At 56.9% G+C, this 22,084-nt stretch overlaps 1 protein-coding gene across 1 annotated transcript in view; it reads left to right on the forward strand.

Annotated features, from left to right (window-relative positions):
• Positions 1 to 22,084, forward strand: part of RBM19 (RNA binding motif protein 19) — an 81,694-nt gene that overhangs the window by 4,430 nt on the left and 55,180 nt on the right. The window contains exons 4-18 of the mRNA XM_040986940.1: positions 34 to 69; positions 309 to 513; positions 1,854 to 2,119; positions 3,498 to 3,578; positions 6,238 to 6,316; positions 7,021 to 7,092; positions 7,996 to 8,199; positions 8,592 to 8,722; positions 9,441 to 9,562; positions 9,920 to 10,016; positions 11,298 to 11,408; positions 11,907 to 12,107; positions 12,944 to 13,073; positions 19,449 to 19,627; positions 21,418 to 21,478. Coding sequence (XP_040842874.1) covers positions 34 to 69; positions 309 to 513; positions 1,854 to 2,119; positions 3,498 to 3,578; positions 6,238 to 6,316; positions 7,021 to 7,092; positions 7,996 to 8,199; positions 8,592 to 8,722; positions 9,441 to 9,562; positions 9,920 to 10,016; positions 11,298 to 11,408; positions 11,907 to 12,107; positions 12,944 to 13,073; positions 19,449 to 19,627; positions 21,418 to 21,478 — 1,975 coding nt within the window. The remainder of the gene's footprint in view (positions 1 to 33; positions 70 to 308; positions 514 to 1,853; positions 2,120 to 3,497; positions 3,579 to 6,237; positions 6,317 to 7,020; positions 7,093 to 7,995; positions 8,200 to 8,591; positions 8,723 to 9,440; positions 9,563 to 9,919; positions 10,017 to 11,297; positions 11,409 to 11,906; positions 12,108 to 12,943; positions 13,074 to 19,448; positions 19,628 to 21,417; positions 21,479 to 22,084) is intronic.

A 22,084-nucleotide genomic window follows, 5' to 3' on the forward strand; every position in this document is an offset into this window, starting at 1 on the left:
ATGTGGCCTTTACCATCTGCCTTCTGTCTACAGGACAAGAAAAAGAAGGTCCCGAGTGAGCTGGGGAAGGTGCGTGTCCTGGGGCCCCTGGACAGGGTGTGTGGGGGGGGATTGTCCAGGGAGGGCAGCTGCGGGCGGGAGGGGTGGAGGCTGCCCTGCATCGCCCCATGCCGTGTCTTGGTGCCTGCCTCAGCTGACCCCCAGGGCCGCCAGAGAAAGAGGAGGTGTGCTTGGGGGTGCTCACCCCACCCGGAGTTAGGAGGCTGAACCATCTCTGAGCCTTCTCCGCCTCCTGTCCCTTCTCCCAGCTGCGGGAAGATGCTGAGTTCCAGGAGTTCCTGTCAGTTCACCAGAGGCGGGCGCAGGCAGCCACGTGGGCCAATGATGCCCTGGAGGTCGAGCCCCTGAAAGGGCGGCAAAGCAAGGCCACTGATGACTACTTGAACTTCGACTCCGATTCAGGGCAGGAGAGCGAGGAGGAAGAGGAAGAGAGAGCCGAGGCGGACCCGGAAGGTAAGAGGGTGTGTGGGTGTGTTCTGTGCCTGCTGAATGGTCCAGTGTGAGCTCAGGCCTCCTCCTGCCCTCTGGGCCCACCTCCGGAAATGACACTGCCCACCAGGCCCGGCTTGCAGATACATTTGTCTTAACTGCTACTAGTCGTTTGCTCTGCCACTCAGTCACACAGCACACAGTTGCTAAGCACCTGCTGTTTGCCAGTCCACATCAGGGACGTAGCAGTGGGCACCAGCCTGAGCCTGTGTCCCGCAGAGCTGTTCCTGGAGCAGGGGCAGAGAAAGGCAGGGAAGTGCAGTGTGCGGCAGGTGCTGCAGAGGGAAAGGGGGCCTCTCTGGGAAGGATGGGAAGCGAGTCTTCATCCTCCGAAGGAGCAGCTGAACAGCGGGTACAGTGCAGAGCGAATGGAGGGGGCGGTGCTGGTGTGAAAACAAGCAGGTATGAACTTGACACAATTTTCAGGCCTGGCGGAGTGTTCGGGATCAAAGCACTGGTGGGGCTTGGTGGGATGCTGCATGGTGGTGGAGAGGAAGGAGGCCCAGGCCAGGCAGCAGGCGTCGCAGAGGGAGAGGCCGCACTGGAGGGCCAGGCTGTTTGCTCAGGATGGTGAGGCGGAGAGAATCGGAGCTCTGCTGGCTGGCCAGAGGGAGTCCTCCCTGCAGAGTCAGGGAGTCAGGGGTCTCTTCCGGAGTTTCCAGACCCCCTGACAGGCTCGAGACAAAGCGACAGAGCAACGACAGGACAGTCTGACAGTCCAGAGTGTGTGCTGGGCCAGTCCTGCTGGTTACAGACCCCAGCTCACTCCTGCTATCTATCCCCCCCAGGGGGCTTTGTCTCTGTAGCATTTTGTGTCAGATAAGGACGGACAATGTAGACAATGTATCTTTTCTCCTGGAGAAAACTGAGTAGCAGGCCTGGGAGGTACAGAGCCGCCCTGAGGGCTGATGGATAGTGAGTACAAGACTGCGGGCCTTGCCGCCTCAGTGCATTAAAGTTGCTGGCATCAGGCAGGCAGGTGACTGCAGGGCGGTGCCCATGCTCCTTGGTTCCCCTGTAGGAATCCTGCCTACATGCCTCCATGCGTGGATCCACACAGTACAGGTGGTGGAAAAGAGCTACAATGAAGGCAACCACAAGGAAAAGAATGGGGCTACAGCTTTTAGTGGGGGCACAGGTGACACTTGAGGGCAGTGGTGGTTTTCTGCTGGACAGTGCCTGCCACAGGATTTCTGGGCCCACTGATCCTGGTCTTGTCGGGCGTGGCCACTCCCCCTGCGGCCTGTGCTGCCTGCTGTTGCTCCAGCCCTCTGACCCTGACCCAGACTTTCCCATTTCTCCAGAGGGGGAAGGGCTACAAGCCAAGACGGCTGCGTGCCAGGAGCTGTCGGACATGGACTACCTGAGGTCCAAGGTGGTGCAGGCCGAGGCCTCCTCTTCCGAGGAAGAGGAGAGCGAAGATGAAGCAGTCAGCTGTGACGCAGAGAGTGAGGCTGAGGAAGAGGACTCCGCAACCGCCCCTGCCCCCAAAGAGAGAGAGAGCGGGGTCCCCAGCCAGGAACAAGGGGCCCAGCCTGGACGTTGGAGAGCACCGGAGGCCAGAGCCCAGGTGTGTACAGGTTGCAGGGGGAAAGGGGGACTCATGCAGAAGGACAGCCTGGTGGCCCTAAGGTTGGCCACGGTCTCAGGCCAGTCCTGTGCTTGCCAAGTGTGTTTGACCTCAGGCCACTGCCTTCAGGAGCCCAGCTGTGGGAGGAGCTGAGCTGACCATTAGCAATGGTGGGTATAGGTGAGGAACGCTTAGCACACGCCAGGGGCCGCACCTGCTGCCCGCTGGCCCTCATTGCAGTCTGGTAGAGCAGGTGTTCTTGTATCATTTTAAAGATGAGGCTACAGCTGGGAAGTGGCTGGGTCAAGGCTCAGACGCAGGTGTACCATGCTCCAGGATGGGTTATGGATGAGGGTGCTCCCTGGAGGACAGCCACCTCCTGTCCCCGGGAGTGCTCCGTGCTGCAGGGCAGGCCCGGCCGACACCTTGTCACGTGCCCCTCACCCCCCGGTGTGGCGCACACTTCCAGCCTGGCCCGTTGTTTTCCAGTGAGTCCGAGAGACCTTGATCCCCCTACCTCCTCCTCCCTTTCATCTGCTGCCCCTTCTGACGACCACTTCCCATCCTTTTTTTCCTAAGGAGAGCCCGTAGGTTTCAGGGTGGTGTAGGGTGTGGAGTCCCACCGTGGCAGGGTCAGGTTCCACCCTGACCGTGGCTGCTGGACTGTGGAAGGAGATGTTTTGCCTGCGGAAAACGCACCTGCTCGTCTGGGAAGTGGGGTCCTCGTGGCCCCAACCCCGGAGCCAGCGTCCACGCCACCATGCCTCTGTGCTTGCTGCCAGGCAGGGCCTTCGGTTTCAGGAGGCTAGCCCTAGGAGCAGAGCTCGCCCTCAACTACAGCCACACGTGGGTTCAGGCACATTTGTATTGTTGGGTGGGTGGGCTCCGTGCAGGGCAAGTGAGGGACACACATCAGCTCCCATAGCCCAGGACACACATCCAAGTCAGGACAGGACATGTAGTCCTGTAGGCAGACAGGGCATGTAAACCTGGGGTGCGCTCAGAGCTGTAGTGTTCAAGAGTTACAGGGAGCAATTCTACATCCACGATCCTCCGGGGATTGTTTTTGACAGGTTGGGTCTGACCACGGTGTCTGCAAAGTACCGGGCACAGAATAGCCCTCCACCAGTGACAGGAGGCCTGGTGCTGTGCCTAGCGTTTGCCACACCCTGGCTCCCACCCTCACCTGGGCTGCACACAGGAGCTTGGCAGCTCCTGCCTCCACACTGACCAGGCACAGGAACCTCCCCGGTGCCCTCTGGCTCCGCCTAGCAGCAGACGCCTCTCGCAGTGTCCCAGTCGGCCGGCCGGTCAGCTTCTGCAGCTGTCACCAGAGAACTCACTGCAGTCACTTCTTGTTTCCTCTTCCGTCGTTCAGACAGAGAAGCCGGCGAACCTGAAGGAACCCACCACACCCTACACTGTGAAGCTGCGGGGGGCCCCGTTCAATGTCACTGAGGTAGGTGCCAGCCCAGGACAGGGGAAGGAGAGGGTCGGGGGTGGGGGGCGTTGCTAGGAGCTTCCACTGCCTGGGGGAATTGGGGTCAGCTGAGGGCTTGAGCTGAAAGGAATTAGGGATCATACAAGCTGATAATACTGTCTGGATCAAGAAATTAAGATTGGCTACACCAATATGGGAATTGGCTGCTTTAACCTGCTGATAACTCATCGGGGTGGGCAGGTTTGTTTGAATCAGCTAAGACCATGTGACCCCGCCTTGCTGTTCTAGCCCTGAGGCGCTCATGGCAGTGAGTGAGCGAACGGCTCAGCCTCTGCTCCACTGCGTTGCCAAGCCACTGGGCCTGAGTGCCCACGGGGTCTGCGTGCCCGCGGGGCCTGAGTGCCCACGGGGCCTGAGTGTCCGCGGGGCCTGCGTGTCCCTGGGGTCTGCAGCAGCGGGGACCACCTCTGATTTCCCCCGAGTTCAGGATGAAAGTAGCTCAGTCATACTAAAAGCAGGCTTCAAGCATCACCTGTCATTAGAATGGCTGTACAGATTCCCATCCAGGATGGAGTGCCAGGGAGCAGGTGGCTTCAGATCTCATGATCAAGGTGCCGAGGATCCCTGCCCAGCCTTTGCCCATCCCGCTCGAGGAAAACCGCCAGCACACCTAGGGGGGTTCTGTCCACTCAGGCAGTTTGTATATGGACATTGACCATTGTCTTTATTTCTTTTACATTTGTTTACTTATTTACTTGAAAGGCAGAGTGGGGGAGGGGGGGGGCTCACTTCTGTCTGCTGATTCACTCTCCAATGCCATCAAAGCCAGGGCTGGGCCAGGCCGGTGGCAGGTGCCAGCGACTCCAGCTGGGTCTCCACGTGGGTGGCAGGAGCCCAAGGGCTTGGGCTGTCTAGTGGGGTTTTCTTTCCCAGCACGCTGGTTGGGAGCTGGATCCGCGCAGAGCAAGCCTGGACTTGAAGAACCAGGGCTCTGACAGGTTGCTGGCGTCGCGAGCAGTGGCTTGCCCTGGCTGTGCCACAGTGCTTCCCCCTGTCTTTATTTTTTAAATGCTCTTTGAAACCTTCGCTCCCGCTTCATCCCCACATTCCATAAACGTCTCTGAGCGTTGAGGAAGTGTGCTCCACTTCAGCGTCACTCTTCGCGCCGTGTGTGTGAACGTATCCGTCTTCCTCGAGGCGCCACTCCAAAGTGACAGCTCGTCTTGAATCATGCTTCAAGTTGTTAGTGAGGGCGTTCACCCTTTCGGATTTGTAAATCCTGTGGAAACTACCTGAACGTTAAACTGGCGAGCAGGCATCTTCACTGAGCCAGACCACCTGAGTTATCCGGAAATCACGAGCTTTAATTTATACAGCAAAGAACCAGGTGGCTTGCAAAATTACTGTGCACAAAGTAGTGGCTCCTTCACTGACAGCACACCATCATGGGAAAAGGAGGCTTCCTGTTAAGGATCCAGCCAGAAGAACGCCCACCCCCTAGGTTCCCTGCTGATGTTACTGCGGGGAGCAAGAGCCCCACAGGTGTTCTGAGTGTTATAGGTTCCAGGTAAAGATAATGCTACATTCCACTGAAAGATTTCAAAGAGATTTACATAAACGGAAAGCCATGCCTCATCCTTAGAAGGTGAAAAAGCCCAATTCTTCCCTAATTGATGAGGAAAAGAAGAAATTCAACAAGATCACAGTGGGGAAATTCAACAAGACCAAGGTGATGTGTCGAAGACAAGCCTGAAGTGAAGCTAACAGTTTGCTGGGCTGGTGGAGCCGACCAGTTACCGGAACACAGCCTACGTGTGCACAGGGGCTGGGCTCAGGAGCTGGAGCAGTGAGGAGAGCCAGCTGCCTCTGAGACTGAGATGGGACAGCCAGTGACCTGCTGTAAAGAAACAAGACGATGAGTCTCAGGCTGGCAGTGCCTAAGCGGTCTGTGAAACCGGAAGCTTTTAATAGAGTGGAGGGACTGAGCACGTAGGAGCTGAAGCTCCTGTAAGGTGACGGTGTCTGAAGTCCAAAGACACCAGGCATTTGTGACAAGCCATGCATCTCAAAACTCTAGTTTACACAGACTTTTTTTTTTTTTACAAAAAGATAAATGTATTTATTTGAAAGAAGCAGCAAAGAGAGAAAGAGCTCCTCCATCCACTGGATCACTTCCCAGATGGCTACAATAGCCAGAAGTGGGCCCGGCCGAAGCCGGGAGCCAGGAATTCTGTCTGCATCTCTCATGTGGGTGGTGGCAAGGGCCCAAGTCCTCGGGCCATCCTCCACTGCCTTGCCGGATGCGTTTTGGGTCAGAAATAAAGTCACCCAGCTCCTGTTGTCATATCCATCCGGGGAGTGAACCAGCAGTTGTCTCTCTCTGTGTAACTCTGCTTTCAAATAAATAACTAAATCTTTAAAAACAAACAAACAATACCCCAACATGACGGTTACTCATGTTATTCATTTACTGTCTAATTTTTTCCCCCCTCTCCATTCTGTGATGGTTTTTTAAAAAAATGGTTAACTTAAAGACCAGGGAAGCACCGTGAGAGAGGAAGCCTTTTGCGAGCCTTTCTGATTCAGTGATTTGCCCCCTGCTTTTTTTGTTGTTGTTGTTTAATTGGATTGGGCTTTTACTATCAGATTGATCAGGAGAGAGAACTTCTCGTTTCAGAAAAACGTTGTGGAATTCCTGGCCCCGCTGAAACCTGTGGCCATCCGCATAGTGAGAAACGCTCACGGAAACAAGACAGGTGAGGCGTGCATCACTTCCGGGGGGCCGTGACACGTCGAAGCTGTCACAGTGGACACTTTCAGGGCAACCTTGAAGAAATAAAAATTTTTTAAGGTTTTCTTTGTTAAAGGCAGATTTTACTTTTTATTTGAAAGGCCAAGCTACAGAGAGGAGAGAGAGAGAAATCTGGCATCCACCAGTTCACTCCCCACACGGCTACAATGGCCAGAGCCGAACCTATCCAAAGCCGGGAGCTTTTCTCTGGGTCTCCCATGTGGATGCAGAGGCCCAAGGCCTTGAGCCTCCTGGGAGGATCGCCGTGGGCTGGCCTAGGGGTGCCGTGGAGGACAAGCTGTAGGGGGTTGATGGAGGTAGTCGAGGCACTTGGGCATGGGGGTTGGAGAGCAGAGGGATCAGCCTCTGAATGGCCTTGTGACAGAAGCAGAAAACCCCAAGGACTTTGGACTGAGTGGCAGGGTCCTCAGTGAGGGTGCCGGCCACCTACCCGAGCAAATGACCCCTGTGCAGGAGGAGACATGCCTCTGCTGCACCAGGCTGCCCCGGGGAACCCGGTCATGGGCTGGCGGGAGGATGGCTGTGTGGACACACAGCAAAGGGAGGCTTTTCCCCACTGTCTGCACCTGCACAGGTTCGGGGTCCTCTGGGGATACCCGAGTGTCCCCAGGACATGAAGCTGTTACCAAGTCCTTCTCCCTCCCCCAGGGTACGTCTTTGTGGATTTCAGCAGCGAAGAAGAAGTGAAGAAAGCTCTGAAATGCAACAGGGAGTACATGGGTAAGGAAAGCCAGTTGTTACAGAGTGGCTGGCTTCATTCCTTGACTTGCCCAAGTTTGTGTGAGGTGTTTGGCAGACACTGCCTGAGGCACTGGCGACACAGCAGTGAACAGACAGGCGCAACCCCGGCCGCCTGGGCTGACCTGGAGACCGTGGCAGTGAGGGGATGGAGAGCCAGTGTGGCAGGGAAGGGCGTGGCATGGGCTGGGGTGGACAAGGCCAGTCTGTAAACAGCATGGTGTGTGCTTGGGCCTTCTAGAAACAGACACTGGGATAAAAGTCTGGAAGCAGGTGTTGCTGGCACCACGGGGAAAGGGCACTCAGTGAGGGCCCAGCAAACTGCCACCCCCCCACCCCCGCCCCCGGTCTTGGGAGAGCTTCGCATAAAAGCCAAAGCCAAGGATGCAACCTTGACCCTTCCTGGCGCAGGTAAGGGGCTCTGATCTGGCCATCAGCTCCCACTGAAGTCACGCCCCTGTTAGGTAGCAAACCTGATGCTTATTGCACACCTGAAGTGTTGGAGCCTAGTCAGACGGGGCAGCGTATGCAGTGACTGGCGTGCAAGGCCATGTGGCCGCAGGAGACATTTACCAGGGTACAACAGCCAGCAGCACCAAAAAGTGCCCCAGAACTCCAAGGCTGCCTCACTGTGCTCCGCGGTGGCCCAGGCTGACTCCCCCCAGGGTTGGAGCTGCCCTGGCAAGAAGGGCAAGTTTCAGAGTCTTCATACCCCCGGCCTGGCATGGCCCAGGCTGCTGCCACCAGAGCACCAGAGTGTGTGCCAGATCCCATCCTCAACCACCCTGGCTGTGGCTCCTGGGGGACAGCCAGCAAGAGGCTGCGGCTGCTACCTCGGAGTTGCTGGCCAGTCCCCCTGGTTTGCTGACTCCCGTCCTTGGGCAGGTGGCCGCTACATCGAGGTATTCAGAGAAAAGAATGTCCCTGCAGCCAAGGGGCCCATGAAGAGCAGCGCCCAGCCCTGGCAGGGCCGCACGCTGGGGGAAAATGAGGAGGAGGAAGACCTGGCCGACTCTGGGAGGCTGTTTGTGCGAAACCTACCCTACACCAGCACCGAGGAGGACCTGGAAAAGCTCTTCTCCAAATACGGTAGGGGCGCCACCTGGAGGCGCAGCAGCACACTGCAGGTGGAGCAGGTGCTGGACCTGCACTCTCCATCCCTGTGCTGGTCCCTGTGCCGGAGAGGTTGATGAGTGCTTGAGCAGGCTCTGAGTGGAGCCGCCTCCACGGCTGTGTCTCAGTGAGGGTGCCGGCCACCTACCCGACCACCTATCCTCCTCCCTCCTGGTTCCTGTGGGCAGTCTGCAAGCCAGGGTTCCTTACAAATGGCAGGCCGCACAGTGCTGGTGCTGCTCCATGCCACCCAAACCCCTCCGATACTCACATGAGGGCATGAGGTAGAACCTTTGACCTTTGGTGTGGCCCCACGCCAGCACCAGCCCAGCCCGCCCCCAGGAGACTGCCTGTGCTCCCGTCCTCAGGGCCCCTGTCCGAGCTGCACTACCCCATCGACAGTCTGACCAAGAAACCCAAGGGCTTCGCCTTCGTCACCTTCATGATGCCCGAGCACGCGGTGAAGGCCTACGCAGGAGTGGACGGGCAGGTGTTCCAGGTGAGGCTGCCCAGCAGCTGGCCAGGGAGTCCAGGGCAGGAGTGATAGGAAGCAGGTGTGTGTTGGGGGGTGGTGGTGGTGATCATGGGGTCAGAGAGATAGAAAAGAGCTCTGTGTGTGTGGATTGGGGGAGCCTTGTCACGGTGCAGGCCTGGGAGCACACACAGTGCCGGGCAAGCTGCCACTCCGCCTGAGCTCCTAGGGGGCGAGAGTTCTGACCTGTTGCCTTCACTGATCTGTGGCAGCTGGGACAGTGCCTGGCAAAAACATGTATCCTTGTCGGATGCATGAATAAACTCCAGAAATGCCAGCTTGGCAGCAGAATGGGCAAGACGGGTCTTTCGATGTGGGCATTAAAGCAGCTACAGAAGAATGGAAGGGGCTGGTGTCCCCGTGTCAGTACACAGGATGCTTTTATTAGCACATCTCCTCAAGTCCCCGGCTGCTGCCTCTCGTGCCTCCTGTGTGTGCACGAGTTGCCCATCTTGACTCTGCCGAGCAGAGCAGGTGGAACTGCTCCCTGTGTGGGGACAGGAGGGGCACAGGTGTGGCATATGCATATGGAGTAATAACACACTCAAGTTGTGCTTTGTCAGGTTGTGTGGGGTGGCGCATCGCAGGGACAGGCGGCCGTGTGGTGCTCCACCTGCCATCCCATTCTCCATCAGCTGACTTGTGACTGAATCCGACGCCTCATGCCTCCCCGTCCCCTCTCCAGGGCAGGATGCTGCATGTGCTGCCGTCCACCATCAAGAAGGAGGCCAGCGAGGACACCGAGGCCCCGGGGTCATTGTCATACAAGAAGAAGAAGGAGGCCAAGGACAAAGCCAACAGCTCCAGGTCCTTGTTCACTGTTCATGGTCTCTGACCCTCCCAGTCCCAAGTTTCTGCTTTCCAAAATGTGTGATTTTTTTTTCCACTTGTGCTGTTGGTTTTTCCTGGGCCTCAGTTTTCTCATCTGTGAAATGGGGAGAGTCATATTAGGACCTTGCTGTAGCTGTGTCATTAGGATTCATTGAGGGCACCTCCTGGCAGCGCTTGGGTTTGTGCGCGGTGCGCTGGTTGGCCTCAGGTTCCCCGAGATCCCAACTTAGCCCACGATAAGGAGTTGGGAGGGGAACGTTAGAAAGGGGACCCTTAGGCCCATCTTCCCTTCTTCACGCACCGTGCGACCTCCCCGTTCTTTCTGCCCCTCAGCTCGCACAACTGGAACACGCTGTTCATGGGGCCGAATGCCGTGGCCGATGCCATAGCGCAGAAATACAACGCCACCAAGAGCCAAGTGTTCGACCATGTGAGTGTGTGTACCTGCCGTGTGCTTTCTGTGTCTGTGAAGTAAGTCACAGACGAAGCGCAAGCCCGGGGGCGGGCAGCCTGTGTATGCGGGGGGGAGGGTTGGTCCCCCGTTCAGGGGAGCAAGCCTGTTGGGTCTTGTTTGTGGGAGGGGAAAAGTGCTTTGTTCACAGTACATACCGTATTTTCTCACCTTTGAAATGCCTGGACCCAAAGTTAGCCTCTGCTGCCCCCTGGGGGTGTGAGGTTGAGTCCTCTGATAGGACTATAACTCCCACCCACGGCCCTGGACCCCTCCTTCCCTCCACTCAGAGTCCTCATAAATGCCATAATAGCCATGTTCTCTTTAAAGGTTTATTTCGTATTTATTTAGAAGGCAGTTGCAGAGTGTGGGAGAGAATCTGTCGTCTGCTGGTTTGTTTCTCAGATGGCCACCGCACTGGGGATCCATAGCCCCATCCAGGTCTCCCCGTCAGTGGGAGGCACTCCAGGCACCTGTACCTTCACTGCCCTCCCGGGTGCAGCAGCAGGGAGCTGGATCAGAAGGTAGTGCAGGAGCCTGCCAGCACGGTAGCCTAGCAGCTAAAGTCCTCGCCTTGAACACACTGGGATCCAATATGGGTGCCAGTTCTAATCCTGGTGGCCCCACTTCTCATCCAGCTCCCTGCTTGTGCCCTGGGAAAGCAGTCGAGGACGGCCCAAACTTTGGGACCCTGCACCCGTGTGGGAGACCTGGAAGAGGCTTCTGGCTCCTGACTTTGGATCGGTGCAGCTCTGGTCATTGTGGCCTTTTGGGGAGTGAATCATCAGACAGAAGATCTTCCTCTGTCTCTCCTCCTCTCTGTATATCTGACTTTCCAATAAAAATAAATCTTAAAAAAAAAAAAAAAGAAGCCAGCACCCAAATGAGATGCTGATAGCGTAGGTGGTACCTTCGCTTGGCCACATTTTTTGGACAACAAAAATTAGCTCTAAGGATGTATTCTATTTAATGTATATAAAATATTGTCTGTGAGAATGGAAACCCTTGAAGAAGCAGGAGCTTGGCCTGGGGAAAACCAACAGATACTCATGGGACTGGATGAAGGAAGCAGTGTGTGTGGGAGGTGGGGCAGAGCTGGGGAGTGGTCCATGGGTCCTGGCTGTGCCACGGGAAGCCAGTGCCACAGAAGCGGGACGTCAGGGTGGCAGCACGAAGCTGTCCACGCCCAGGTCTTCCTCTCAGGCTGTGGGGAAGCTGGAGGGCAGCTACTCAGGCCTCTGCTTGTCCACTTTCCTGTAGGAGACCAAAGGCAGCGTGGCCGTGCGTGTGGCCCTCGGGGAGACCCAGCTGGTCCAGGAAGTGCGGCGCTTCCTCCTGGACCACGGTGTCTGCCTGGATGCTTTCAGCCAGGTGAGCTTGCTGTCCTCTGCTGCCCCAGCCTCCAGCTCCTGCAGAGCTGGACACAGGGTCCCTGGGAGGTGGGGGAGATGCCAGTGAGTCTTCCGGGGACCCTACAAGGCTCACCGCTCGGAACATCCCACCCCAGAATGGGAGAACCACCTGCCAAGTGTCCCAGCCTGCCCCTGTCCACCTGCCTCCCACGCCCATGGCAGGGAGCAGTCTGCAGTGCAAAGGGACCTTGCCAGGACACACACAACATTGTCATTGGTATTATCGCTGGTCTGGGACCCAGGGGACGTTCTGCTGAGGAATGAGGTTGGGAACTAGTAGGGTCTGCTTGGCTCAGAGGTGAGGGGCAGGGATTTGACTTGTGGGGCACAGCTGCAGAGCCCTGGGAGTCTTCTCATTGGGGTACCTGAAGGAGCAGCTTGATGACGAGCCAGCACAGGCAGCAGCACTGCGGTGTCACCCTGAGGTGCCATGGCTTTCTGCCTCCCCAACCCACAGGCCGCAGGCGAGCGAAGCAAGACTGTGATCCTGGCCAAGAACCTCCCGGCGGGCACCCTGGCGGCCGAGCTGCAGGAGCTGTTCGGTCGCTTCGGCAGCCTGGGCCGCGTGCTGCTGCCCGAAGGCGGCGTCACCGCCATTGTGGAGTTCCTGGAGCCCCTGGAAGCCCGCAAGGCCTTCAGACATCTGGCCTATTCCAAGGTAGAGCTACCCAAGATACAGACAGCGTCTGCATGGAGAAAGACCGTCTCTGGGGAGGGGAGGCTGTGAGCTGCACCCACCTGCTACAGGGGAGGGGCCGTGAGCTGCACCCACTTGGCACAGGGGAGAGGCTCTGAGCCTGTCGTAAACCTGGTCTGACCTTGGTTGGCGGCATCCCCAGAATGCACACCCCACCCCACCCCGTCTTCCTTTTACTGTGGACATGACCGCTGCAGAGAGGCTCTCGCCACCTGTGAGCCAGGCTCTGGCGCCCCGGCAAGGCGGGGCCTCCTGCTGGGTGCTGCCCATGTCCGTTTCACTGCTCCCTGCCAGTCATGGTGCCATCTTCATTGGCAGTTGTGGAGCATCAAGGCCCAGAGGGGCACGGTGAATAACCCAAGGTCACGGCGCTCAAGGACTATGCAGTCAGCTGTGAATCCCTGCTCATCTTGCTCCTATGCTTGTGGGTTTTTTCTGGAATCTAATCGGTCTGTGAGGTTTGCATGTAGTGTGAGATTCTAGAAGGTTCCAGAAGGACATGTGATGATCAGCTTGCTTATCACCCCCAATTGTTGTTAGCTTCTGTTGAGGCACCGGTGATGCGTCTCACGTAACCGTTCAAAACACAGTAAAACTCCAGGTTCACACATGCCCATCCACTGCCTGTGAGTGGGCTTGTCTGTTCCTGGCCGTCGCACAGTTCCTCCCAGAAAGCCATACCTCAAGAGGGGCTCCACTTCGCCTTCTCTTCCTCCCCAGTGACCGGGGCCTCCCGCAGACACCCTGGGCTCAGGTGCCATGATGACAGCCCACATGCCCGTCCCCCCTCTCTGCAGTTTCACCACGTCCCCCTGTACCTGGAGTGGGCTCCCGTTGGCGTCTTTTCCAGTGCAGCTTCGCCAAAGAAGAGGTCCCATGATGCACCAGTGGAACCTGCGGCAAAGGACACAGCAGAGCCAGGAGCCGGTAAGAGCAGGCTGAGGGCAGGATGCCCGTGGGCAGCGGGTGAGGTGGGCAGTGCAGCATCCCTCAGCTGGTCACCAGCCTCAGGTCCAAGTTGCTTGCATGGCCTGTGTGGTGTGCGCCTCAGATTGGTAACCTGTAAGGATGATGGCATTAAACTTAGTAACGTACCTAAACATGCACACAGTTTGGGCATTCATCCAGTTTCTCCTGCTGTAACAAAGCACCCACACCTTGTAAACCAAGGGGTCCATGGAGCTCACACTTCCAGACACTCCAGGAACATGGTGTCAGCACCATTCAGCTGTGGGGAGGGCCTCGTGGGAACCCCCAGGGGATAGTACGGGAAGGCAGAGAGAAGCAGTGGGGGTGTCTGGTCTTATCTTGTAACAGCCCTCTCAGCAAAGCTCAGCAGAGTCCTGCAGAAGCTGTCAGTTCGTCCCCCAGGCCATATATGTGTATGTATACATGTATTACCCGAGTAGGAGTTGCTGGCCCCCAGTGGGTCCCGCTGCAGGCAGAAGGGTCGCAGCCCTGACTGCAGATCCAGGGAGCCTGTTCAACCCGCTGTGGGCAATGGCAGGACGCAGCTCAGGGGCGTGCGACCCCTTCACGCGGGACTCCACTGTGTTCTGTGACCCACATACAGCTGGGGCTGTGTCTGTGTCCGCTGTCCGTGTATGTACTTGTTTCTTGTCCATCTCCGATAGAGACCCCTTCCCTGCTGGGCACCCCATCATGGCACAGCTCTGTAAATGTGGGAGCCAAGGGAGTGGACACATGCAGGGAGGAAGCGAGTGCCCTGCTGTCCCCGGAGGACTGGGATGTGGTCAGCGTGCAGCGGGATTTGCCTTAGGCCTGCTCAGAGCGAGCATAGTGAAGGTGGCGGTGTCCTTTGCAACCGAAGGAGTAGCTCCCAGTCCTCCCAGCCCCCAGAGAAACCTTTGTTTTATTTCAAACTCTTGCTGCTTCCTGGAATTGCATGATGTACAAGTTCATTTCCTTTGTGTCCATCTGCCTGATTCTGCTGCTGGGATGTCTACTGGCAAGCTGGGTGGGTGCCTTGCACACCCCAGCACCCAGAGAGGGATCAGAAAGCAAGTGCTGAGTGAACCCTGGGCCAGACAGCATTGGCTCCAGGCCTTAAGTGGCTGGGACCTTGCTGTCACCCAGTGGCTCCCAGCTGCTCCAGGACCCAGCAGGCTGCTCCTGTGTTCTGGGGATGCATGCCACAGTGACCTAGAGGACACACGTGAGGATGTGGCAAGATGCAGTCCGTAAATCTGCATGCCAGTAATGGGACACAACGGAGAGCCCGAGATTGTGTAGATGGCACACCCATCCCCGCCCAGAGCTCCTGGGCTGCTAGGAGGACAGTGAGGCCAGGGGGAATGCAGCGGGGCCCTGGGTGCAGACACGCGCTGGGTCAGGGTCACCGTAGTGTACTGTAGTCCCCCCAGGTTCCTCTCATTTGCTATGTGATGTTGGGAGTGTTACCCGTGTTGTCCCCACTGACCTTCACACATCTCCTAAAGGCCCACTGGCTCCTTGCACCAAGGAGGCCGTGGTCGGCTGCTGGCCAATGTGCGCCCAGCAGTGCTGTGGGTCCATGCTGATTTCATGACCCTGTGCTCTGAATTCCCCCAGAGCTCATCTGCACGGCTCCCTGTGGCCCTTCGTCCCCTTCTTACACATAAGACACACGGAGCCCCCACCCCATTGTTCCCAAAGCTCCTGCAAGTCCCCAAAGCATGAGGCCTATGAGGGCTGGGGACGGGGGTGTGGGCTGGCGGAGGACACCCCGCCAGCCTCAAACCGTAGGTTTTCTCAGGCTCTCAAGGGGGAGTGGACAGACCATTCCCTTTCTTTCCTTATTTTTTTGTCTTTTTTTTTTTTTTTGTGCCATCTCTCCTGACTGCGGAGCATTCCGACCTCCAGCCCGGCCCCGAGGGAGGGGGACAGCGTGTTTTATCTCCCCACCACCGAGACCCTCACCTCCAGATAAAGGGCTCTGAGTGGGGGGAGGACCTGCAAAGCTGCTTGCGAGTGATAACAGTCTGCTGTCAGCTTGCGGCCAGAGCCAGCCGAGGGGAGGGGCGCAGTAAATTCTGCGGCCTGATTAGAATAAAGCCCCATGTGGCGGCGCGTGACTGGATTTTATTGTGCTAACTACAGACGCGGGCACATTTCCCCACGCCTCGCCCAGCCCCCTCCAGCCCACCTTGCTTTGCAGTCCGCACACCCGCTCCCGCCCGCGGCTAGCCTCCCTCTTCGCTCCTGCGGGTTCCTGGGGGTTCTATTGGCACACAGCTGCTGGAGTTCCCCTCTACCTTGTCTTTTGCTTTCCCTGTCTTCCTTTTGTCTCCTTGCTTGGGGCCAGCAGCAGAAGGACTTTGAAAAATGACCCTTGGTCCTTAGTCTTCTCCACGCATCTCTGGACCCAAGCATGGGCCCCAGCAGAGACGCATGTCCTGCAGGGCTCAGGGAATGGCACCCCACAGCAGACTGTACCTCGAGACCTGAGCCCCAAGAGGAAGAGGACAGAGAGCTCCCCACAGCGGACTGTGCCTCAGGATGTCCTGCGCCTGTCCGTGCATCTTTGCTGAGGCCTGGCTAGAAGTGGGACAGGCAGGCGGGTGGCCTGATGCTTTCAGAATAGCACAGGTATCTTTCCTCAGGCGTTCCCATGGGCTTGCGTGCACAAAGTCCACTGGATGTCCTGAGGACCGGCCCCATTGTTACCTACTTTTGTGATGAGCACAGAAGGAAGCCAGAGAGCTTGAGTGACTCATGCAAGGTCGCATGTGGGGAGAGAGCCAGACTTAGGACCCGAACACTGCTCGAGACAAGGCTGCCTCTCCCCACCCCAGACCCAGGCTGTGTGTGCACACATGCTCAGTGCCCAACTTGTTCATCGCCCACGTGTGTCCTCTGGCACCTGTTCTGAATCCCGTGCCCGGGATGCAACAGTGACAGTCCTGCTCAGTTCTGACTTCGGTGAGCTCCCCACGTGGTTGGGAAGACAGAGCAGCAAATCAACGAGGATTTCAGGAATGAGCTAAGGGCTCTAGAAACACAGACGGCAGGGGCCAGCAAGTGCAAAGGCCCTGTGGTTGGGGTGGGGGGGCAGGATCCTCAGGGATCAGAAAAGAGCCCAGTGCAGTTAGAGTGGAGAGGACCTGGACGGAAGGGCGGGGGTGACTCAGAAAAGCAGGTGTTCATGAGAGTCGTCCAACAAGAAGGCCACGCCGATGTCACAAGGGTGGGACACGGTGCCTTGGCCTGGCAGTGTAAATGAAATACTGGGTGCCTGCATTTCAGTACAACCCAGCAATGCACTGGCGTATGTTTGTGGTTCTTGTGAAATTCCGCTTTACGGGGAAGGGTCCTGAGGCCAGCCGGGCCAGATCGGTCACTCCCCTGGGACTGGTCCACCTCCCGCTGCTATGGCTAGCTCGACCTCTGGTGTCCCAGCCTGCCGCCCTGCGCTCTGCCAGGTCTGCTTTGTTCAGTGCCTGTGCGATGACTGGCGCCCTCGACTCGGGAGTTTTCTAGGGTGGAGGAGAGGTGCGCACAGGGAGGTTTGTTCCAGAGCACAGAGGTGCAAGGCAAGACAGGGCACCCTCAGAATCGGCTGGGGCCTGTGATGCCGGAGGAAGGCCTGGCTGCCTCAGCATCTTCCATCTCAAACCAGATATCCCTGACGTTGGAGTACGGGAGGTATTGGAAGAACTAGCTGTGCCCTCTGTTGGGGCAGCCATCAGCCCCCATTCACGTCCTGCCTACCCTCAACACCAGCTCTGTTCTTCCTGAGCTGGAGATGACCCCACACCTGAATCTCAGCTGGCACTCAGTTCATATGTGACATCTGCCCGGCAGGTGCTGGTGACCTGAGTGAGCTCTCTGAAGTGGACGCAGCCTGCTCCTGTGCAGGGAGGCAAGGCGGAGTCCGTTCGACCGGCCACGGGCCACCAGGCTGCTGGGTTGTTTCCCTGTGAGGCTGAGAGCTCCCAGATGCCGGTGGGATGGCTGGGGAGATGGGGGGCAGTATTGGGCTGTGCATAGGGAGCAGGCACAAGGCCTGGGTGAGCCAAGTGCAGAAGCCACATGCCATTCAGCTAAGTTACTGAGGGTTAAAAACCTTGGATTTCCTCCATCAAAGGCCGTGTTTTCAGCATCTCTGGAAAGATGTGGGCCGGCTGACCACACTGGTTTAACCCTTCAAAGCACAGCCATTGGCCAGTGCCAAGAAACCTGACCTTCAGCCACCCTGTCTCCAGACCTCCCCTCTGCTCTTCAGGAACATTCAGTCTCACTTGAATGTCTTGCCAAGTGGAGGGAGCTGAAATTCAGGCAGCAGCCTCCCATGAGGCCCCTGCAATCACAAATGAGATCGGATACCCAGGGCATCCAGCTAGAGCCCCACACGTGGGGGACTGAGGCCGAACCAGCAGCCATTCCTTTCTCTAAATCTGCAAGGTTTCCAAGGCCAAGGGCAGCGGGAGAGGGTGGGAGCAGTTTACATTTCCGCTGGAGGCCCCTGGGCCCAGCTCTCGGCTCCTTCACGTCGGTTTTCCCGTGTCTAGCAGCCCTGTCCTCCCAAGGTGCTTTGAAAGTTGAGTTTTTGAATACCAACAGCCCCAGCCTCACCGTGGGGGTCTCCTTTGGCATGAATTGCATGGGTTTCTCAGACAAGAGACTTTATATAGATTTCTTCTTTATGTCCTAGGGCAAGGGTTTAGGGCTTGCCTCCATGGGAACTGGAGGGGGACATGGGTGTCCACAGATGTTCAAGGGATCGCATTATCACTGCAGCTGCTCCCATTAGGACTTGAAAGAGTTATTTTCTGACATAGGATGGAAGTTTAATTAGGACTTGAAAGCAGTAGGCTTGCATCCCAGAGGGCAGGGAGACACCATGGGGCTTGGGGAGAGCCCCCGGAAGCCCTCTTGCTCCGACTCCTGAGCAAAGGATGTGGAAGAGACAAGGCCAGTCCCAGTGAGTTGCGGTTGTCAAGTAACTTGTAAAAACCACCTGCCAGCCAGGTCTGCAGGGTTGAAGTGTCCCTGGAGGCAGGCGGCCACAGGCTCAGAAAGCTCGGATCGGATGTACACCCACACTTTTCGCCCCATGGCTGCCGAGAGCTGCAGCCGACCTTCCCCTTCCCTCCACCAGCACTGCGTGCATGCCCGTGCACACACGTGGCACCCCTTGCCCACTCGGTCCCTTCCTTCCCTCCCTCTTCCTGCGGTGCTGTCCTTGCAGGAGAGGAGGGGGAGGCGCGCAGCTGGGCCTGTTCCACCACCCTTCGTCCCATCCTACAGAGCTAGCCAGGAGCACCTGTGTGCATTGTTCTCCGGCAGTCTGTCCGTGTGCATGCGCACGCGTGAGGCTTTCTCATGTCATTGCATTGTACTTTTTAATACTTTGACCTCTGTCTTTAGTTTGATATCTTGAACCTCGTGCCGTGTCATGAACCACTTCTTTGGAAACGTCCTCTTCATGACCACAGGTCTTCCTGGTCCCTTTTTTCTCTCACCTGATCTTTAGTCTGTCAGTGTTGAGAAATATTTTCAGGTTTCTGTCATTATGCGTAACTCTGGATTTACTGTGTCATTGATACAGAAAGCCATGTTCTTGTGTATTGCTTCCCAGAGCGACGAGCAGTTGGGATTTCAGTGGGACACAGCGTCCCTTAGACTCGGGGCTGTTGAGAATGCTCTGCGTTTTGCTGTCATTTGGTACTTTCTGAAGGGTCGTCGTTGCTTTTGAGTTGGAGAGTTACTATTTTACTTTGGTTTACGGTTCAAGAAAAGCCATTTATTTTGAAGTTCAGTTTGGTTTAAGGCTTGTGAGTTTTGGTCTTTTTCATGTTCCTTTCTCCCTATTTTTTTTTTTTTAATTTTTCATTTTATTTGAGAGAAAAACAGAAGGCTCTCACTTCTGCTGATTGACTTTCCAAATGCCTGCAACAGCCAGGGTTGGGTCAGGGTGACACCAAGAATCAGGAACTCCCTCGGTCTGGGTCTCCCATGTGGAGTGGCACTAGCAGTAAGCCAGAGTGGGAAGCAGAGCCAGGACTCAGGCACAGGTGCTATGATGCGAGATGTGGGAATCCCAGAGGTGTCTGGACCTCTGCACCAAACGTCCACCGCTGTTCTGGACTTTAAAGCAGAACCAAGGGCTGAAGCATGTTCTCGCTCACCCCTGTCCACTCTCAGGAGTTGCCTGGGACCTGGCCTTTGTCATCGCCGACGCTGCCTGCTCTGGCACTGGTCTGCAGCTTCAGGAGCAGCTGTTCCAGCAGCCACTGTGCTTTGTAGGGTTAGGCCGCACTGAATGGGGTTGTTTTTCTGTTTGTGTTGATGGGTGACCAGCTCCAGACAGCGAGAGCCCAGAAAGTGGAGAACCAACAGAGGGAAGAGCAGGTGGCCCAGCAGCCAAGATGGAGGAAGAAGAGGAGGAGGAAGAAGAAGAGGAGGAGGAGAGCCTTCCAGGGTGCACTCTGTTTATTAAGAATCTCAACTTCAGCACGACAGAGGAGACGCTGAAGGAGGTGAGTGCATGGAACGAGGGGGCAGGGGGCGGCCCCAGCACGTGACATCATTACTGTGCCCGCTGTGCCTTTGAGTGTGGCTCATGCCAACCCCCAGCCACCAACTGGATGACTTTCTGCAGGGCCCAGTAGATAACCCCAGACACAAAGAGAAGCCGCAGTGTGGCCAGCTGGGGGTGCTCCCTGGGCCCTCTTGGGGCACCTTGGAATGTCTGGGCAGCGTGTGTGTGTGATCTAAGTGATTGTGTTTGGATTAGGCTGTTGGGGGTTGGGAGGAATTCAGGTGGTTTTTATCACATGCAGCACCCAAAGTCAGTGTCATCAGGACACATCAGAGCGCCCAGCCTCCCCTCCCCTCCGGCATCCTGGTGAGGTGAGGGCTTTGTGCTTGTGGAGAGAGCACCAGCATTCCAGTACGGGGGGAGCAAATGCCAAAGCACTGCAGCTTCTACAAGAAATTAGGCTAGAAGTCAGGAAATGAGATTCTCATGTCCAGAGCACTGGAGTCAGAGACTTCCCTGCTGGCCTGGGAACTGGCTGCGAGGAGACTGTGGTTTCTGGAAGATGGGCTGGCCCAGAGTACTCGCCAGGCTTTCCTCTAGTCAGAGTCTAGTCCAGTCATAGTCATAGTGAATGAGCAGCAGCAGGCTCACCACCGTGCACTTGTTCTGAAGCCAGGCACGGAGCTGTCGTCTGAAAACCTCTCTGAGCTCTCGGCTTCTGTGGATGAGTTTCAGAGGGAAACCGCGTCACAGTGGACACGGGAGCAGGAGAGTGGCAGGCTGGTGCTGTGGAGGCCGAGCTGGGGTGCGGGCACGAGGCAGGAGGTTCTCACCCTGACTCCTGGCTGAGTCTCCAGTGTGACTGCCCCTCTGCCGAGTAGCCGAGCAGCCACACAGCCCATGCACCCCAGCTGGAGCAGCAGCAGATTAGGGGGTGAAGACCCGCCTTGTTCCATGTCATCCAAGACTGGAATGCCCTGGCCAGCACCCGCAGGCTTCCAGTTGTAAAAGGTAGTATTGGGGAGGTAGAAAGACATAGGTGAGAGCTCCTCTGCCGATTCATTCCTCAGAGGCCCATGGTGCCAGCCAATGCCCAGAGCCTGGAACTCTGGCCAGGTCTCTCAGCTAGATGACGGGGACCCACGTCCTTGAGCCATCATCCCAGCCCCTGCGGAATGTAGGTGAGCCGGTTGCTGGATCGGAAGCAGGGGCAGGGCTCAGTCCCAGGCACGCCACAAAAAGGATAGGGGTGTCCCAGGACGGGGCTTTTCCTGTTAGGTCACAGCTTGCCCCGCCCCCCCAGCCCCCGTATGCAGCAGGGCACTGTGAGAAGGTCCAGGCCCAGGGTCAGCAGCAGACACCCCATTCCCCTGCTGACACCCAGCTTCCACCCTCCATGACCTGCACAGCCCAGTACGTCGTTTTAACTGGAGCAAGAGGCCAGCTCAGCTGCAGTACGCAGGACTGTCCAGGCTTATACACTCATCACCTGAAGGTGTCGGGGACCCGGAAGGCCAGGAAAGCACTATGGGGAATGGGGAGAGTGCTGGTAGGGGTCTCACCTGCACAGTGGTTTGGAGTCTGGGCTCGGATTTGCCCGACTCCACATCTCAGTCCCATGCCCTCCTCGCTCTGGTGCCCCTGGTGCTGTTTCTATTTGGGGCCTCAGTTTTTTCTTCTGAGAAGTGGGGCGTCATGATGAGGCCTGTCCCGGGGCTGCTGGACAGTGAGCCCTGCGGGGTTATGGCCTACATGGACTGCATGACGAACGCTCCTGTTCTTTTCCAGGTGTTTTCCAAAGTGGGAACGGTGAAGAGCTGCTCCATTTCCAAGAAGAAGAACAAAGCAGGTAAGGCCCGTGCAGAGGGGCTCCTGCCCGGAGCTGGGGGGTCATCCCCTGTGGGGTTTGGAGCTCCGTCACCCTTTGGGCCTCCTTGTTGGACTTGTTCCTCTTTCTGATTTCCCGGAGATGCCTGCTGCCACTAGAAACAGACTTGTTCATCTTCAGCCCTTCTTAGTCCCTCAGAGATGGACATGGAGCAGTCCTAGGTGCTGGCCAGGCAGCATTGACCCCGTCCCATAGCACTCTATGCTCTGGAAATTTCTTGGGAAATAGCAGGAAATGCTATTTCTCTGGCTGTTTCATCTCATTTCCAGAGGAAATAATCCAGTTGTAGAACTTCTGTCATTAGCCAGCGAGTGCAGTGCATGGGCCAGGAGAGGGACTTACCCCATTTCTCTGTGGCCTCGGGGATTGTCGTGAGGCTCTAGGTCATTGCCCGTCTCTTGCAAAAGGAGCAACAGAGTCGTGACCCTGACCTTGCAGCATTTACCTTAAGAGCCTTCCGTGCAACAGGGCTGAAACGAATGCCGTGGTCAGCCCAGCACAGCAGTGTGAGCGCCTGCTCTGTGCAGTGTCAGCACAGCCCCGGTGAGGCCTGCTGCACAGTCCCTG

The sequence above is a fragment of the Ochotona curzoniae genome, unplaced genomic scaffold (genome assembly GCF_017591425.1).
Source record: "Ochotona curzoniae isolate NIBS_2020 unplaced genomic scaffold, NIBS_Ocur_1.0 contig_46, whole genome shotgun sequence".
In the NCBI taxonomy this organism is placed as follows: domain Eukaryota; kingdom Metazoa; phylum Chordata; class Mammalia; order Lagomorpha; family Ochotonidae; genus Ochotona; species Ochotona curzoniae.